The sequence below is a fragment of the Phodopus roborovskii genome, unplaced genomic scaffold (genome assembly GCF_943737965.1).
Source record: "Phodopus roborovskii unplaced genomic scaffold, PHOROB, whole genome shotgun sequence".
NCBI classification, from domain to species: Eukaryota; Metazoa; Chordata; class Mammalia; order Rodentia; family Cricetidae; genus Phodopus; species Phodopus roborovskii.
In genome coordinates this window covers 2,140,040-2,157,781 of record NW_026125052.1, presented here as the reverse complement: position 1 = coordinate 2,157,781, position 17,742 = coordinate 2,140,040, and the positions used below count along the sequence as shown (strand labels likewise).

The following is a 17,742-nucleotide window of genomic DNA, read 5'->3' as shown; positions in this document are numbered from 1 at the left end:
CGTGGTCAAACTTAAACTCAGGGGATACAATCTGGCACTATAACAGAAGTGGGTCTACTTGGTGGAAAGCAGACAATGAAACTGCATATACAAGACAATGGGTTAGAACAGGCGGTCAAAAATAATCAAATTCTATGTGCGATATGAAAGGAGAAGTGGGCAAAACAAACACCTGGCAAATGACTTTGAAGACTGACTCAGTGAGGTACGATGGGAAAACTGACCCAAGAGACATCGGTTTATGAGAACTAAGTAAGTTAACTAGAGCAGGGAGCAGCGTTCAATGAAGGAGGAAAGAGTTTCTACTTTCAGAATCTGAGTCGAGGAAGCCGATGTACAATCAGCATGAAAAGATGTGGATGGCAGATAGGACCACAATGCAGACTTACAATCTCAGGTCATCAGGAGGCAGACATAGGATAACAGGATGTTCAAGCCTTGCCTGGACCCTAAAGGTCTAGCATCTGGAGGCCATGCATTGGATCCCAAGCACCGAAAAAGAGTAATAAGTGTACTGATAAAGACAATGAGAGTTTATTAAACCAAGGAATCTGCCAAACATGTACAAGTACAGATACAATGAAAGAGGAACACAGTTCATTCTCCAGAGAGTGGGAAGCCAAGCCTGGGGGGGGGGGAGCCTAGAATCTGGCACAAGTTCAAGGCCAGCTTGGGCTACAAAGTTAAACCTCATTGTCTCAAAAAAGAAAAGGATGAATCAGAAGTGAAATGGGACAACAAGGACAGGATGCAGAGACTCACACTGCTGAAATACACAGCCCACCACTGTCCCAGTACTAGATCAGGCTGTTCCTGGAGATGCCTTCAATCACGTTCTCGCTGACTGCAGTTTTTACTCTGTTAGGATAGCCTGAAAAGAGTTTTTTCCATGGGATCTGCATTTGTAAATATAACTGGTTTCCTGCTAAAAATTTTTATATTCTTCCATTTATAAGGGCTCTAGTAACTTATGTTAATATCTATTTTTCAAACTGTTTAATTCCTTCCTCTCTTTTGGTTTTATGATGCTGTGTCACAGACTGGTCTCAAGCTGGCTAGTTAGCTGAGGATGTCCTTGAACTCCTAATCCCCCTGTTTCCATCTCTCAAGTTCTGGAAGTACACATATATGCCACCATATCCAGCAAACTGCATAATTTCTACTGACTAATATGAAGTAAAATCTCCATTGAGATTTTACCTACTTCAGCCATTAATATGTGCTTGGTGCTTCCCATTATCAACATCTTTCCATGTCAAGATGACAAACCCTTGACCACATTTGAAACTTTCACCATATGTGGCTTAGGTTTACTTGTATTTACTAACAGGACTGGCATGCCTGGTCTCGGCTCCCTTTCACACTGTGAGATGTTTTAAACAGGAGAAGACTTCTTTCCTTGCTTCCCATTGCTGCTTGCTGCATCTTCCATTATCTCAGCCATCTGAGTTTCTGAGTTTCTGGGTGCCACACCCAGCATCTGATCTTTACCACCTCCTCTGCTGTTACATCACCTTTCTCTGATCCCCATGCTAACCCAAGTAAGGCAAGTAAAAAGTAACCCAAGAAAGGGTTCTGGTCTATGGACTGCTGACTGCCACTCCCGCTGCTCTAGTCATCTGATGTACATGATAACCCTTACACTCAAGGTGGGGGATTAAATTCTAATGACAGAAAAGGAAATGTATAAAAGCATCTAAGAAAGTTTTTAAGTGACAATGGTTGCTTTGTTTAAATTATCCAATTACTGAAATAAGTTCACAGAAAAACAGTGTCTACGCTTCCTCCCCCATGCCTCATTAGCAAATTCAGGTGGAGAGGACAGGGCATTCATAGAAATCTCTGAATAAACCCCCCACATGTACAGTAACTATCGCAAGTTTGTAGATGGAGCTATCTAGTTCACCCTCAACAGGTCCAGAGCCCTTGGTGGAACCAACCCAGAATGACCAGGACTTTGGATGCTGACCCTCTGAGTCGCTGCTGCCACCCTGTTTCAGTGGTGCTTTGCTCTCACCCACCCAGAAGACTCCCCGCTGCACTAACAAGGGAGATTGTGTTCAGATTACTGCACACATCGACAGCCCCTGGGATCCCTTCATCCATAACCTACACTCTGTGCATCCTCTCTGGTAAACTCTGGTTTTCTCAAATGGAAACCATGCCTATTTTCCTGCCATGTGACTGTCAATCACTTCTTAGAAGGGCTGGTGAACACTTGCTGCTGACCTCAAATGTGCCATCTACGGTTTCAAACTTCGCTCCTGAATCTAAGTGCTGCAGCTATGACAATTCTGTGCCTTGCTTTTACTGATCCGTGTGCTTCCTGAAGAAAGGCTGATCCAGATATGGCACACGTCTATGTCTTGGGGTAACCAGAGCTACGAAGCTCTTGAATATGGCCACACACATATTTTGTCATTAATTTTTAAATGATATAAAGTTGCTAACTATGATTTGCTCTCTAACTTAAGCTCAGCAAACTATTTAAACAAAAAAGAGGCAGAGTTTTTTTTTTTTTTTTTTTTTTGTTCCTTTGTGTGGATCTGTATGAATTATTATAATGTAAAGGAAATGTAATCTGAAGGTCTTCTATCTAAAATGTGCTAATGTTGCTTTTTGATAAATCTACTTGGTCTAGGATGGGCATTTTTCTGGGCAAACTATATTACCCCCTGATGCAAATCTTTCCACACAGAGTTTTCTATGAAGTGGGGTGAATGTATTCTACTGGCACTGGTTCACTGAGTGTTTCCTCTACTTCTTACAACTTGCAGGGTTTTGTCCTTGAATTTGAATATATCCGCTAGGACCAAGTCCACACATAATTTGCACTGTGCTCAGGATTAAATTTAAGGGTTCTCACATATGAAGGAATAATTTCTCGGGTCTCACACATTGCCCTTTTAAATGTAATGTGTATGTGTGGTGTATTTACTCGTATTCATTTGTGTGACTGAGGGCTGGCATGCACATGTCACAACATGCATCTGGGTGCCTGTGAAGGTCAGAAGGCAAACTCAGATGTACTTCCTCACATTCCACTTCATTAGAGGCGCCACGTGTGCCAGGCTAGTTGGCCCCTGAGTTTCTAAGATCTTCCCATTCTGCCTCCCACCTTGCCTTAGGAGTCCTGGGGTGACGGACACCTCTAGCTCCTCCCTGGGTTCTGGGAATTTGATGCTTGAACAGCAGGGGCTTTTGCTTACTGAGCCACTTCCCTGCCTCGGGTGTTTGCTCTTGAGCAGAAGATTTACACCTTGTACCCAAGACTCAAGATATTTATCATCCTACAGATTCAGTTTTCTTTCCTGTGAAAGCAAAGTAATACACAGACTAAATTCCCAAGATTCATTCTTCTCTAAGAGCCTATGGTTAATATGTCACCACCACTACAATTCAGGTAGCTTAATCTACATTTCAATATCTTCCCATGATTTTAAAGAACGAAAATGGATCTAATCCCTGTTTTTAACTATGTTGTGAAATGTGAAGGAATAAAAACCTACTGAAACATTGGAGGCTAGCTATGGTGGTACATGCCTAAAATCCCACCACTGAGGAGGCTGAACCAGGAGGATAACAAGATCAAAACCAGCCTGGGTAATGAGACTTTCCATCAAAATAATGTAAAATTAGAGGGTGGGGGCAGGCCAGTAAAGTCCCCCAACCAAGTATTATTCCAAAACAATACTCAAAGGCTCAAGTTGAAATTTAATGGTCAGATGTTGCCTGGCAACATATGCAACAACCCAGTTTAATGCTCAGCACTAAAAGAAAGATGCACACCACTCCAACATTCCTGTAGTCTCACGGACACTGCCTGTACCCCTCCATTTTCTAACCTAAATTCCACATATATCTCACTACACTGAATCACAACTCACAGATAGGACAGGAGGCTGGAAAGTATGCAATGTGAAATTTCAACTGTTTCATTGGAAAGAACTCAAATTTTTTTCAATGACTTGAAAACAGAAACTTGGTAGAGTTCTGCCTGTCAAGGAGGGACATTACAATTTGAGAATAAGTATGAGAAATACTTACCGTTTGTTGCAATGAAGATCATAAATCGGTGTTTTGAACTGAATGGACTTCACCATTTCCCCAGTTCGGAGTGAGTACAGATCCACACAGCAGTACGGTGGTGTCGTACTACAAAACAAACACTACTATAAGAAAGCAGAAAAGACAGCACACCAAGCACTTTCTTATCACATGGCATGAAGAAATTCATTCAAGCTGGGCAGTGGTGGTGCACACCTTTAATCCCAGCACTCAGGAGGCAGGGCAGGTGGATCTCTCTGAGTTAGAGGCCAGCCTGGTCTGCAGAGTGAGTTCCAATACAGACTCCAAAGCTACACAGAGAAAACCTATCTTGAAAAAATAAAAAACAAAGAACAAGAAGAAGGAGGAGAGGAGGAGGAACAGGATGAAAGAAAAATTCAAATGTTACACACACAAAAGACAAATAATCCACCTGGGCAATTCATTTATTAAAAATGAAGCATTAGGCCTAGCAGGGTGATCCAAGACTTTAATCCCAGCACTCAGGAGGCAGAGGCAGGAAGATCTCTGAGTTCTAGGCCAGGGAAGGGTGTAGAATAAACACAATGAAGAAGATAATGATTTTGTAATCAAATTAGTAACATGTTCATTGTAAGAAATATTTACTAAATCTGATTAAAGGATTAAAATGAGGACTGGAGAGATGGCTCGGTTAAGAGCACTAACTGCTCTTTCAGAGGAACAAGCTCACAACCGTCTGTAACTCCAGGATCCAACACCCTCACACAAGCATACATACAGTCAAAACACCAATAAAATAAAAATAAATAATTTTTTAGACAGGATCAAAATGACTTCCAAATGAACAAATAATATTATAATGCATATAATGTATATAAATGTAAAATACTGGAAATGTAATGCTAAAATGAGACAATAAGTGAAAACTTCAGTGTAACAAGGTAGGTCGGTTCTGTATATAACTGAAAACACAGTGTATGGGATAGAAAGTGCCTTTATTTGCTTAAAACCTGCTTGTGTTTATGTGTAAAGTTCAACAGTGTGAAGGAAAAAAAAACACATATATTATCCCTGGACATTAAAGACAACTGCTATGGTTTTATCAGGGTCACTAGAGACAAGGTATACATAAATTTATGATCAGAGCTTTGTAAATGGGGGAAAATGAAAAAGTTAGATTTTACAATACCACACACAGCAGTATTTCACAATGCAAAATAAAATAATAATAATAATAATAATAATAATAACAATAATAATAATAAAACCTTCTGCAAGCAGAGGGCAGGTGTGGCAGTGCACACTGTAACCCGGAGATGAGGAAACATCATGAGGCTGAGCTCACACTCATACATATAAGGAGTTCTAAGCCAGCCATCTCAAAAACTAGAAGACCCATTAATACACACGAATGATTAAGGACCTACATACTTCTTTCTCTGGCCAGTAAATTTTTGTCAAAAGTATAATGCCATTAAATTTTGATAGTCTTTACTGTATTTTAAAATTAACTGGGAAAGTACCATAGGTCTAAAAAGATAACAACCAACTAGTCTGTCTACAGTGTCCGATGCCTCTTTCTTAAGCAGGAAAACTGAAAATACCTGCATCTGAAGTTGTCCTCTGACATCCACAAGCATTCAGCTTAAACCACCCGAACACAAACATTCACAAGTAAAATAGTCCCAGCAAGCAAAGGCACTTGCCACAAGGCTTAACAACCTGAGCTCCATCTCCGGGGTTCGGAAAGTGGAAGAGAACCACCTCCCAGGCAGTCTCTCATTTCCACCCACATACAACCTACACCACAAGCAATCCCGAGTACTGTTTGTGCACACACAAATATCCAAATGTAATTTAAAATGTTTAAAAAATATGCTATGTTTAAAACATAGCCCAAAGGTTTAAAAGCCCAAAGGTCTCATAGTAATGGCTCCCTCTCTGTGTAAAAGTGGTTGAGTGATGGCCAGGGCACAGCAGTCAGGGACATGGAGTACTAAGGGGGCCGAGCAACAGCTGGCACTGGCGAAAATGCTGTTCTACCATGGCGGTGGAAGACGCCCCTTGAATATACACAGAGCAACTGAAGATGGGAGTCAACTTTCTAAAATCTTGAAATTTAATTTTTAAAATTAACAAAATGTAAATATTACACCCAAAATTAATCTTATCTTCTGCTAAGAGGATGATTTAGCAATCAATGAAACCTAACAGTGAGGGAAAGACAGTGTGTCATTTCCAGTGAAGTGCTCATGATAGTGACAGCACTAGATAACAGAATTCCCCGCCCCACCCCACACACACACACACACTTCACTGACCCATCACAGGATTCTTTTTCCAAAATCCTCATACGGGTGGAAAAGGCAACAAAGCCTCATGTGCCACTAACTGAACTAACAGGGCAGCACTACAAACAATGCACATATTGGGGAAACACCTAACCATTGGGAAATAGCAGTAATCATCTAAAATAAGAGTTCTCACTAAGTCACACATTCTTGAGGCAGCCAACATCTTCCCACCCATGATGAGACCACGGGCTTGACAGGCATGCTCAGCATCCTCTCTTTTGAAAAGCCTTGCCCATCTGCGTGGAACACAGCAAGACAGTCCTGATTTTGCTCTTAGGCAGCTGAAGAAAAAGCTTCCTGTAAACCACTGGGTGTGCAAGTGCCACAACTTGCCATACTGCAAGGCAAGCTTTGCTTTGTGCTTTGACCCACCACACGTGCACCACAGAGCACAATGCCACAATAAAATTATATAGCTGCCTGGGTTCTACAGAGCTCAGACAGACTGGCATGCCTATCTGTGTGTTTGCCACTGAAACGGACCTATGACCTCACATCAAGATGGATCTGATTCTTTAAAAAGGAAATTCCTGCTAGAAATGTTGAAACCCAAGAATGTAAGTACCTGAGCTCATTGTGAGTCTAAAGGAAAAAGGATACAACTGAATTAATAAATGAGCACAGAAAAGCATCTGCATTGGACCAAAGCAACTGTGTCTTTTTAACACACATGTAACAAAATAATAAATGTAGTTTGTGATTTCTGCCATCAATACGGAAATGAATGTAATTCTCAATTGACCTAGTCCTTACATAAGGTGTTTTATAGTAAGTTACAAAGCAAGTGTATTGAAAAGTTTTATCTAAACAATATGTTAGCTGCTGTACACCTGACTTATATCCATAAAGGAAGTTATTAATATTTTATGAGGAAATTCCTAATTTTCATGTATTAGAATAGCCAAAGGAATGGAATTTATATAGTCAACTCACTTCAGTGGGAAAGGTTGATTACAACTATTTAAAGATCAAGGCTTTCTCCCCCCCCCCCTTTTAATAAAAAAGCTTTCCTTAAAAGCAACTGTAAACGACAAAACAACATGGATTCCAGGATGAGAGAATGCTGAAAATATAATGAATACAGATGATAAGCACCACCAAGAAACCACCAACACTATCATTCAAATGTATCTACAGTTAGAAATTACACTAGTCTAGCTAAAAGAACTGGGCTTACCCAAATCTTTTTAAAATATCATAAACTCAGGCCTAAATTCTCAAATCTAGACCTAATTACTACAACTTATCAGCTCATTCTCCATAGCTTTCTTTCACATACTCCTTACTTACTAGGCGTTACCATAGTAACTTCTGTGTGCTGTCTAATTTTATGTCAACTTGACACAGTCTAGAGTCATCTGAGATGAGGGAAATCCGATTGAGAAAATGCCTCTATAGGCAAACCTGTAAGGCGCTTTCTTAATTAGTGATTGATGGAGAAGGCCCATCCCATTGTGGGTGGTGCCATCCCTGGGCTGGTGGTGGCCCTGGGTTCTATAAGAAAGCAGACTGAGGCAGTCATGAGGGTCAAAACAGTAAGCAGCACTCTTCCATGGCCTGTACATCAGCGCTATCTCCAGATTCTTGCCCTGTCTGAGTTCCTGTCCTGACTTCCTTCAATAACAGACCAGCAGGCAGAAGTATATGCCACACAAACTCTTTCCTCCCCAACTTGCTTTTGGTCATGATCATCACAACAACAGAAACCTTAAGACAAAAATGATGCCAGGATAGTGGGGTATTGCTATAACAAACCTGACCATGTTGTTTTGGGGAAGACTGTGGAAGGTCTTTGGATTTTGGGCTAGAAATGCTATTGCACGTTGATAGCTCAGTAGGCTGCTCTGTAGGTTCTTAGAAGCTGAGCATATTGAGAGCAGAGCCTGACTTGGGAAATTTCAGAGGGAAGCAAAGACTCTACTGCACCATTAGTGTGCAGGATCTGTGGTTCTGGTCAGCTCAAGCTGAAGAAGCAGCTGTGGTTAGTAAGAGACCGCAGCCACTAAAGGAAACCTTTCCTTTAAGGGGACAATTGATGCTGGTGGCATGGAGCAAAGAAATCAGTGGCGATTAAGAAGAGAGCAGCATCACTGACGAGAAATCTTCTGGGATGTGTTTCCTCAGAGTCAGCACACTGAGAGCAGCTGAGGTTGGCACTGAGTGGAAGGGCTGGAGTCCCTGAAGAAAGCCCAGGGGAGGCATCTGGAGAAAGTAAAGCAGGGTTACAGCATGAGCACACAGCATTTTGGAGATGCCAGTACCGTGAGATGACCACCAAGAGGAGCAACAGCAGAGTGGCGCTGCCCAAGTCTAGAAGACAGCTGTGAGTGCCCCAGAGGGCAGAGCTGGAGAAGTGGTCCAAGCCCTTTTTGGGGAGCCGAGAATATCATGAGTAAATTCCAGTGTGGTTGATTCACACTGTTCAATTATGGTTTCACTTTGTTCAGAGTGTGAGTGTACCCAGGTTTCTCCCTCTTGGAGTAAGAAAGTGTTTGGCTTATTTATCTTATGGAAGCCCTTAGTTGAGAGACTTGGGATCTTCACAGAGGCTGAACTTTTAAGGTGTTTGAAGAAGTAAAGACCATGGATGTAAGATGTTTTATATTTGTGATATTATTCTGAGATCTTGAGAATGAACTAAATAAAAGAAAGAAAGAAAAGCTTATGTCTTAAAAAGTGTTTCAAGTTGACAAGGTGTCAACTGTAGTCTTGTGTGTCCCACCCCACCCCCACATTTAATAAAACAAGCTTTCTCTTTGTAGCCCTGGCTGATCCTGGAATTCCATGTGTAGACCAGGCTGGCCTCAAACTCATAGAGATCTGCCTGCCTCTGCCTCCCCAGTGCTGGGATTAGAGACACGTGCCACCACTGCACAGCTTCAACTGCAGTGTTTTCATCACAGCAACAGAAACCCTGAGGTCATTAGAGAGGTAAAGCTGCCCTTGTTCCCCTCTAGCCTCAACACTCTGGAGAGCAGTCCCTGCACTGGAATGGGCAGCACATACAGCCAATTCTGTTGGCAGAGGTGTGGGTGAGCCGGCCCTGACCTAAGCTGTGAGCATGGGAGAGCTGTCCCCATCAGTCATCTGTCATGTGGCCGCATGGATAGGGAGGACAGATGCCTTCCCTCACCCCACCCCACCACTCATTGCATGAGGCAGGTGAAAAGCTGGCCGTGAGGTCATGAGACCAGGAGAGTTGTTCCTGCCCATCTTCAGTCCCTCCAGAGAGCTGCCTCTACACCATGCCTGGGCTACACAACAGAGCTGGCCCTTAAGGTGTAGGTGTGGTAGAATCGACCCTGAGGACATGAAAGCAGGAGAACTGGCCCCGCCCCTTGCTCATCACCGCAAGAGCTCACCCCAATGGTGAGGATGAGCAAAAGCTGTGGGATTGACCAACCCTGAAACTAACTATCCAGGCCCAGAACCAGGGTTATGAATTAACCCACCCCAACATCCGCCCCACCTATGATCTGCTGGAGCACACGAGGGACTGGTCCTGCAGCTGCAGGATCCATCACACAGGCAATGACAAGGCAACCAAGAGGAGTTCCAGTGAGGGCCCAGAGGCCTCGAATCAGACCAATGACTCTTTGCAATGAGTACATGCACATAATGACACAAGGACAAAAGGTTTTACTGATGACTCGCTGTGTCACACTACAGCTTCCATGAAAGATTGATTCTAGGTGTTTTGTTTTGTTTTGTTTTCCCTCTTAAATTTTACTCTTGGGGGTATACAAGGACAAAGGACAGATATGAAGGGATGGGGAAATGAGTGAGATGGAGATGCATGATGTAAAAGATACAAAGAATAAATAAAACGGGAGGGCAAAAATGGGATAGATAGCAGTCATGGTTACATGAACAATTTAATATCATTGTGTTGTACAGTTATCGATTAAGTACATTTTAACATAATAAAAGCAAAACAATTAAAAAAAGAAACCCTGCCTGAGACACTGTTGCCAATCATTACATAGCAGCACTTGTTATAAAGGGTGGTCTCTGCAAAAGCATGGAAACTAACCCAGAAGCCCAAAATGTGGGCCAGTCTGTATTTCCAACACTTGGGAGAAGATGGGAGGACGACCTGGTATTTCAGTGTCCGCCTAGGCAACAGAATGAACTCTACATAGGCTTGGGCTTAAGTAAGATCTTACCTCAAAACAACTATATATGAATGAATAAAGAAAATAAAAATATATCTTTTAATTAACTGACCAAAGATCCTGTCTCTAAACAATAAAACAGATATGTCACTCTCACTAGATTGAGCAAAACTTTAAAGTAAAAATAAAACTCTGAATAAGAAAAACTGGAACTCTGGTCTATAAGTGGTGTCAAAATGGTCCTCGCATGATTCTGACAAGAGTGCTCATGTACATACACCACAGGTCGATGTTGGGTGTCCATACACCAAAGGTCGATGTTGGGTGTCTACCACAATCATCCTCATTGGTTTTTTGGAACAAGTCTTTCACTGAACCTACAGCTGGTCAATTTGGCCCACCTACATGGTCAATGAGCACCAAGGATATGGCCTGACTCTGCATCTCACCCCAGCACTTCACTCACCTTTCACATGGGTGCTATGGGTCCAAACCCAAGTCTTCACATTTACACAAGCAAACAGTTTCCCTACTCAGCTGTCTCCACACCCTGTGGAATGAGAGCTATGGGCCTGCACTGCAATGAAGTCACAATGGTGTGACTTCTCCTCACCCTGCTTCTGGCCTGTGCACTCAGCTTCCTGGTAGTCGGCTGGCTGCCATGTGAAGACCCACAGGCTTCCATCACACACGCCTGCTACCACAGATGCGCAACTACACCATGCAACCACTGCCAGTGGGCCTGAAACCCCTCAGATGACATGAGCCTTTAAGCAGCTGCCAACAGGTGTTGTGCAAAAGTAACTACCACAGGTGGGAACTGGAAACTGTGTACTGCCTTTGGGAAAACAGGCTGGCAGATCCTCAAAAAGTAAAACACTATTACCTGTGATCCACTCCTAGGCAAACACCCAAGAGAAGTGAAAGCATGTGTCTGTGCAAAAGCTGATACATCAATGCTTACAAGAGCATTTTTGTAATAACCTAAGTGGAAGCACATGCATGCCCACAACACACAAATAAACCGGGGGATAAGCACAGAAAAAGACCATTCTGCTATAAAGTACTGACATTTCCTGCCACGTGGATGAACCTCAAAAACATTATGCTAAGTAAGAGAAGCAGAGACACAAACAGCCTCATCTCATCGTGCAGAAATCCATTTGTCTAAGATATCCTGAACAGGTAAATCCATAGAGACAAATCACAGATTTCTGGCTGCCTTGGCTAGAGGGAAGAGGAAATAGGGAGTGACAGGATAATGGGTGTGTTTTCCCTCAATGTGAGGAAAATGGGTTGGAACCAGATAACAGGTAACTGTTCTGCAACATTTCCAATGAACTACATTTTAGCAGGGTATGTTTTGTTTTAGGAATCCACTTCAATTTTAGCAAAGGAAGTCAGGCAGCATGCATGCCAGACAGATTAATAAAAAGAAAATAAAAGCAGCAGACACTGCAGTGGGGACATAATGTCAAGTGGTTCAATACTAAGGAAGACACAGACTACCTAAATGCAACTAACTGAACCAAACAACAGAGCTATAGGACATGTGAGGCAAAAGCTGAAAAGTGAGAATGACATTAATATCCTAGATTTCAGCATGCCAGTCAAAAGGGGATAGAAAAAAGAGACACAGGAGTATGGAGGAAATAGAAGGAACCAGAAGGATTCATGAAAGGCAATGTGGAAACCTTAAAACTTAAATCCAAGGGTGGGACACAGCAGCACATGCCTTTAAGCCCAGCACTCAGGAGTCAGGCAGGAAGATCTCTAAGAGTTTGAGCAAAACCAAGAGCTACACTGTGAGATCCTGTCATTTTAAAAATTATATAAATAGAACACGAACATAAATGAATGAGAAGGACTGGAACACATGTGATATAAAAGGGAGTAGGGATAAGCTTCTGCCTTAAGGTTTAGGCAGGGATGGGGCCAGAGGACTAAGAGTGATAAGAGTGATCCAGGAGTGGAACCCTGCCTGCATGAGCGGACAATGTTGCTGTCCAAAGACAAGGGTTATTAAATGGACATCACAGGAGCAGTCATGGACACTTCCTCATACATTATTGGTCAGGAAGGAACAAGAGGCTACTGCCATTGCTCTCATAAATCAACGGTAAGCAACCTTATTATTAACAATACCACACACTTTGGCTACACAGCATAAAGAAATCAATCTCAAACAACCAGGAAACTTCCTCCCTGCATGCTAGCTTTAATCATGTTAGACTATGAAGTCTGCTGAGGGAAAAAAGACATCAGTACCAGACCCTGCTGCAATACTAACTAACCTACCAGGCCAGATATGCCCACGGGCACAATAGTGGCATGACTGTTAGATTGTAACCAACCACCTTCTGACTGGATTGGAAGTTGTTTCTACCAGAGGGAATTCATGCTTGGTACTGCAAATCTGGTCAAAGTCCTTTGACCCTAAAAGTGCTAGGATAGAACCAATTGTCTTGCTTTGCTATGCCATCACACTTCTAAACAGCTATGTTTACATCTTTATACATTGCTTTCCAAGTTTCCAACAAATAGTGGTCATGGGTAAGCCAGTAATCAATTTTTTTTTTTCTTTAGAAATTTATCTAGAATACAGTAAGCTATTAATTAGTGTTTTAGGGAGAAAGAGAAGTTCTTCTGAATAATAATAATAATAATAATAATAATGATGATGATGATGATGATGATGATGATGATGATGATGATGATGATGATGATGATGATGCAATGACAAAACAATGCCCATAATTAAGAATCAGTGAATGGAAATATCTTGGTCATCTACTGACTTAGACCACACTCAAAATACTCAGTGGTTAAAGTATGTACTTCTCTTAGAGGACCTGAGTCTAGTTCCTAGCACCCTTGCCCAAATGGCCACAACTGCCTCTAACTACATACAGGTAGAGGGAATTTGACACTACTGGCTCCATGGGACCTGTTTCTTACATCTGTTTCTTGCCATGATACCTTACACTGTCCAACATTAAAGTCCAAACTTTTCAAGAAGCAAATGAAGGCCTCCAGTTTTTCATATGGACTACACTTTGTTGTTTTTGCCAATTGTTAGAATTCACCCCTTCTACACTAGTATTCTATATTATCATGCTTTGGGGGGACAGGGTGTGGTGGTGCATGCCTTTAATCCCAGCACTCAGAAGGCAGAATCAGGCCAGCCTAAAGAGTTCCAGGAAACAGGCAGGGAAAATAGTTTCTTTCAAGTGTATTTCTCTTCCTCCCACCCCCATGAGAAAGGGTCTCATATTGTAGCCCAGACTAGTTTAGAATTCACAAATACCCTCCAGCATCTACCTCCTCAATGCTAGAATTAAAGCTGGGTAACCCCCAGCCTCAGCTCTCTAATCATATATTCTCTCCTTCACCTTTACTACTCTTCCTTACCCTAGACTCCCTTCACATTTCCCCTCATAGACATACACGTGGATATATATGGTGTTATGTATCCACATATATTAAGACTGCCTTATTTTACTTTATATGATGCTGTCCAGTTGCACCTAATTCCCCACAAACGACAGTAATTTCATTTTTCTTCATTTCATGGCTGAACAGAGCTCTATTTTCTTTAACCATTCAACTGTTGATGAACACCTAGGCTGGTTCTGCAACTCAGCTATTGTGAACAGTGCTATACAGACAAACATGGATGTGAAGACACCTCTGGAGTGTGTTGACAGAATCCTTGATAAATACCCACAAGTGGCATAGATGGTTTTTATGTTCACTATATTTTCAGATTTTGTAGATTTTTAAGGGATTTCCATATTGATTGTCATTATATCTAAACATTGTATTCTCAACAATATATAAGGCTTCCATTTCCCCATAACTTTCTTAGCACTGGCTGTTACTTTAGTTGTGCATTCTATGTCCTGCACAATGAGCAAAGCAGACCAAATCCTTTCTCTCTCTGACCATAACTTCTTGCTCATAAACAAACGGAAATACAGAAATAAAACAGCAAGTTGGATGTTAAAGTTGATAAATGATATGCACACGAGCTGAGGCTGTGGCTCAATGACAGCACACTTCTCTAGCGTGCTTGAGTGCTGGCTTTATCTCCAGCAGCAAAGGAGAAAGGAGGAGAGCAGAAGACGGTGGAGGAGGGAGCACCAGGATTAGAAATGACCTGACAAGACTGGCATCTTTCCATGGCTGAATCATCAGACTGTCACAATGATCACAGGTATGCAAGACAGTGTGACTAGCGGTGGGACAGGAGCCAAGAGTAGGGGGATGGACATTGTATAACGATAACTGTGATAGGAACTGGAAATGGCAGGTGTATGTTGCTTTAAATGAACTGGGCAGGGATTGATTCAGACATAGAGCCAGTAATTAGCCTACACAAGATGACACAGGTTCAAGCCACATCCCAAAGCAAGAGAAACTGTGCCAATACTAAGTAAAACAAGACAATATATTTTTTTTTAAAAAAAAAAAAAAGTGCAATGTAGGAAGAAGAAAAGAGGAAAATGCAAATAACACAAACTATGGGATATGAGTAGAAAATAATTGTGTCTTAAAGAAAGTCAGGTAGAAACTATGAAGGAGTTTCTTAATAAAATAGTAGTATCCAGCTAGGAAGAGAGAAAGAAGACATAAGTTCAAATGCTGGCATTCACATGAAAGGTCAGGTATGGCGGGACACACCTGTAATGCCAGTATTGGAGGGAAGGCGAAGACAAGAAAATCCAAGGGTCTTGCTAGTTAGCAGGGTAGCTGAACTAGTGAGACCTTGTCTTAAAATGAGGTAGAAGAGCTACAGAGGAAACCAGAAAGCTGTACGTGTGTGTGTGTGTGTGTGTGTGTGAGAGAGAGAGAGAGAGAGAGAGAGAGAGAGAGAGAGAGAGAGAGAGAGAGAATATTCACATAAGAGTAGATGAGGGCTCAAGCAAGCAGAAGCATTATTTAGATGAACACAGAGAAATGAGTAAGGAACTAAGTCTGTGGGGTCATTAAACTATCTGTTGATTAAAAACAACAGAGTTCATGGTGCACCATGGCAAAGTTAAAGACTAAGACATACATATCATGTCCCAAGAACAAACTGAACTACATTATTCTGGAACACTCAATTTTCTGTAACCATACCCAGAGTACTGGGGCTCACACTGCTATATAGGGTAGGATGTACAGTAGTACCCTTGTTTTTCCAAAGATTATGGGCATTCTGTTTAATGTACTAACTCCAGTGTTGCTGTCCACTGTGTACGTGTACACACACACACACACACACACACACACACACAGAGAGAGAGAGAGAGAGAGAGAGAGAGAGAGAGAGAGAGAGAGCAATGGCTTGTTTTATTTTATTTTCTGCAGTGCTGAACATTAAAGCTAGTGTTTCACGCATGAGGCAAGGACTCCAACATTGAACGAAAAGTCTCCTTCTTTAATAAAAGGTTATCCTTAAAGACCTGTACTTAAATGTTGGTAGTAACACTATTGTTACTGAGCCAGAGTCATAGAAGATTTTCTCATTAGAAATGTATACACAGAAAAAACTTAAAGGGTACAGCAGCTGTTGACAGATATATTTAAAATACCTTAAAACCGAGCTGTGTTCCTGGGTATATTTTCATCAAACAAACATAAACAGCACAGACAGAAAAATATATTTGCAGTATCTTGGAAGCCCTCATGATGCCACCTCCCAAGCACAAGTCCTCATGTGCCAAATGGCTATGAGCAGAGACTCATTTTGTGGGGCTGAGGATGGACATGGGGAATATTCCACAAGAAGGCACTGCAGACACCATTCAGGACACAAGTAGCCTCTAGATCACAGGACAAGGTCCTGGATAACAGCTTAAGGAAAAAAAGTTCTTTACCAGGTGAGTCTTGAACATGCTGATTGTAGCCTATGAAGCCCTGAAGAAACCATAAGCCAGCGCCAACTTCTCACACTGAAGTTACGGGATGTGTTAAACCTGAACTAACACATTACCCAGAACTAGCTAACTGTACAATGTTCCCCCCTTGAGGACAAAATCATCTTTAGACTCATTACAATCTCTACTGAGGAGTCAGAGGCCTTCCAGGGATATTTAGTGACATTAAATCCTTGTTATTAAGTTGCTTCACAAGGTCCTAAGGATGCTTGCTCTGATGACCATTTTAGACAAGAATATAAATACTGAACAGGCAACTGTGGTTTTAATTTTACCTTATACAACTACTTAATAACACACTGAAAAAAATGAACTTTATTTTAGAAATAAAATTTATTCTGAGACAAATGTACATAAGCAGACTTGGATCATTCAAGACATTTTTTCCTATGTTCACATTTACAGCAACAATAAAGAACAATTTCCAAAATAAAGGGGGCACATTACTGAGCACTACGCAATTTCTCCTTATTTGTTATTTATCCTGGGGCCTAGAGAACACTGGACAAGAGCTCTACAGCTAAGTCAGACTCACACCACAGTGAACAATTTTAGTTCAAAGTTATTTTATTTTTTGAAAGTCTCACATGTAATCTGTTATTTATGAATTGGAGTTAATCAGTTTGATGACTTTATCAAACATATATGAAGAAAACATTTAAGTAAGTTTTGTATATTATTATATACTGACTGTTTTCATTTAAAAAAAAAAAAAAAAAAAACTAGGATTGTAATGAGGCTTAAGTGAAAGAAGCCAAAACTGGAACATGACCCAAGCAATGAATTAAATGGGAGTTTGAGTTATGCACACTGTATAATCATTTTCTATAATTTTCTATACTCTAACCATTTTCTCTGGAAAATTTGAAAGTTTATTCTTCTAGGTCATTAACTACGCTTTGATACTCCACAAGAACTCACTAGGACTCTGTGAACATTATGCATCAGCATTTTAAATTGTAATACATGAGGCTAGCCATGGTAAATAATACTGTACCTTCTGAATTTAAATATCACCCAATGAGGGAGCAGTGACAGGTGTAAATGATGCTTACAGCCTGACAGCGCAGGCAAGACAGCTCAGCAAGCAATGGCACTGGCCACCCAGCCTGAAAACTCACATCAATGCCTGAGACCCACATGGTAGAAGGTCAGAACAACTCCCAAAAGTTGTCTTCTGCCCTTACTTATGTCCCAAGACTCATATGCACCCACATTAATTAATAGACAAAGAGATAAAAGTAACTAATTTAAAACTTGATGTGAAATTGGAATGACAACCCACTGAATATTAAACTTAATACCTAAACTCAATAAAAT

At 41.4% G+C, this 17,742-nt stretch overlaps 1 protein-coding gene across 8 annotated transcripts in view; it reads right to left on the bottom strand.

Moving 5' to 3' along the window:
• Positions 1-17,742, bottom strand: part of Bcas3 (BCAS3 microtubule associated cell migration factor) — a 465,957-nt gene that overhangs the window by 370,543 nt on the left and 77,672 nt on the right. For all 8 annotated transcript variants that reach the window (XM_051185484.1, XM_051185424.1, XM_051185742.1 and 5 more), the window contains exon 8: positions 4,048-4,155. In XM_051185484.1, coding sequence (XP_051041441.1) covers positions 4,048-4,155 — 108 coding nt within the window. The remainder of the gene's footprint in view (positions 1-4,047; positions 4,156-17,742) is intronic.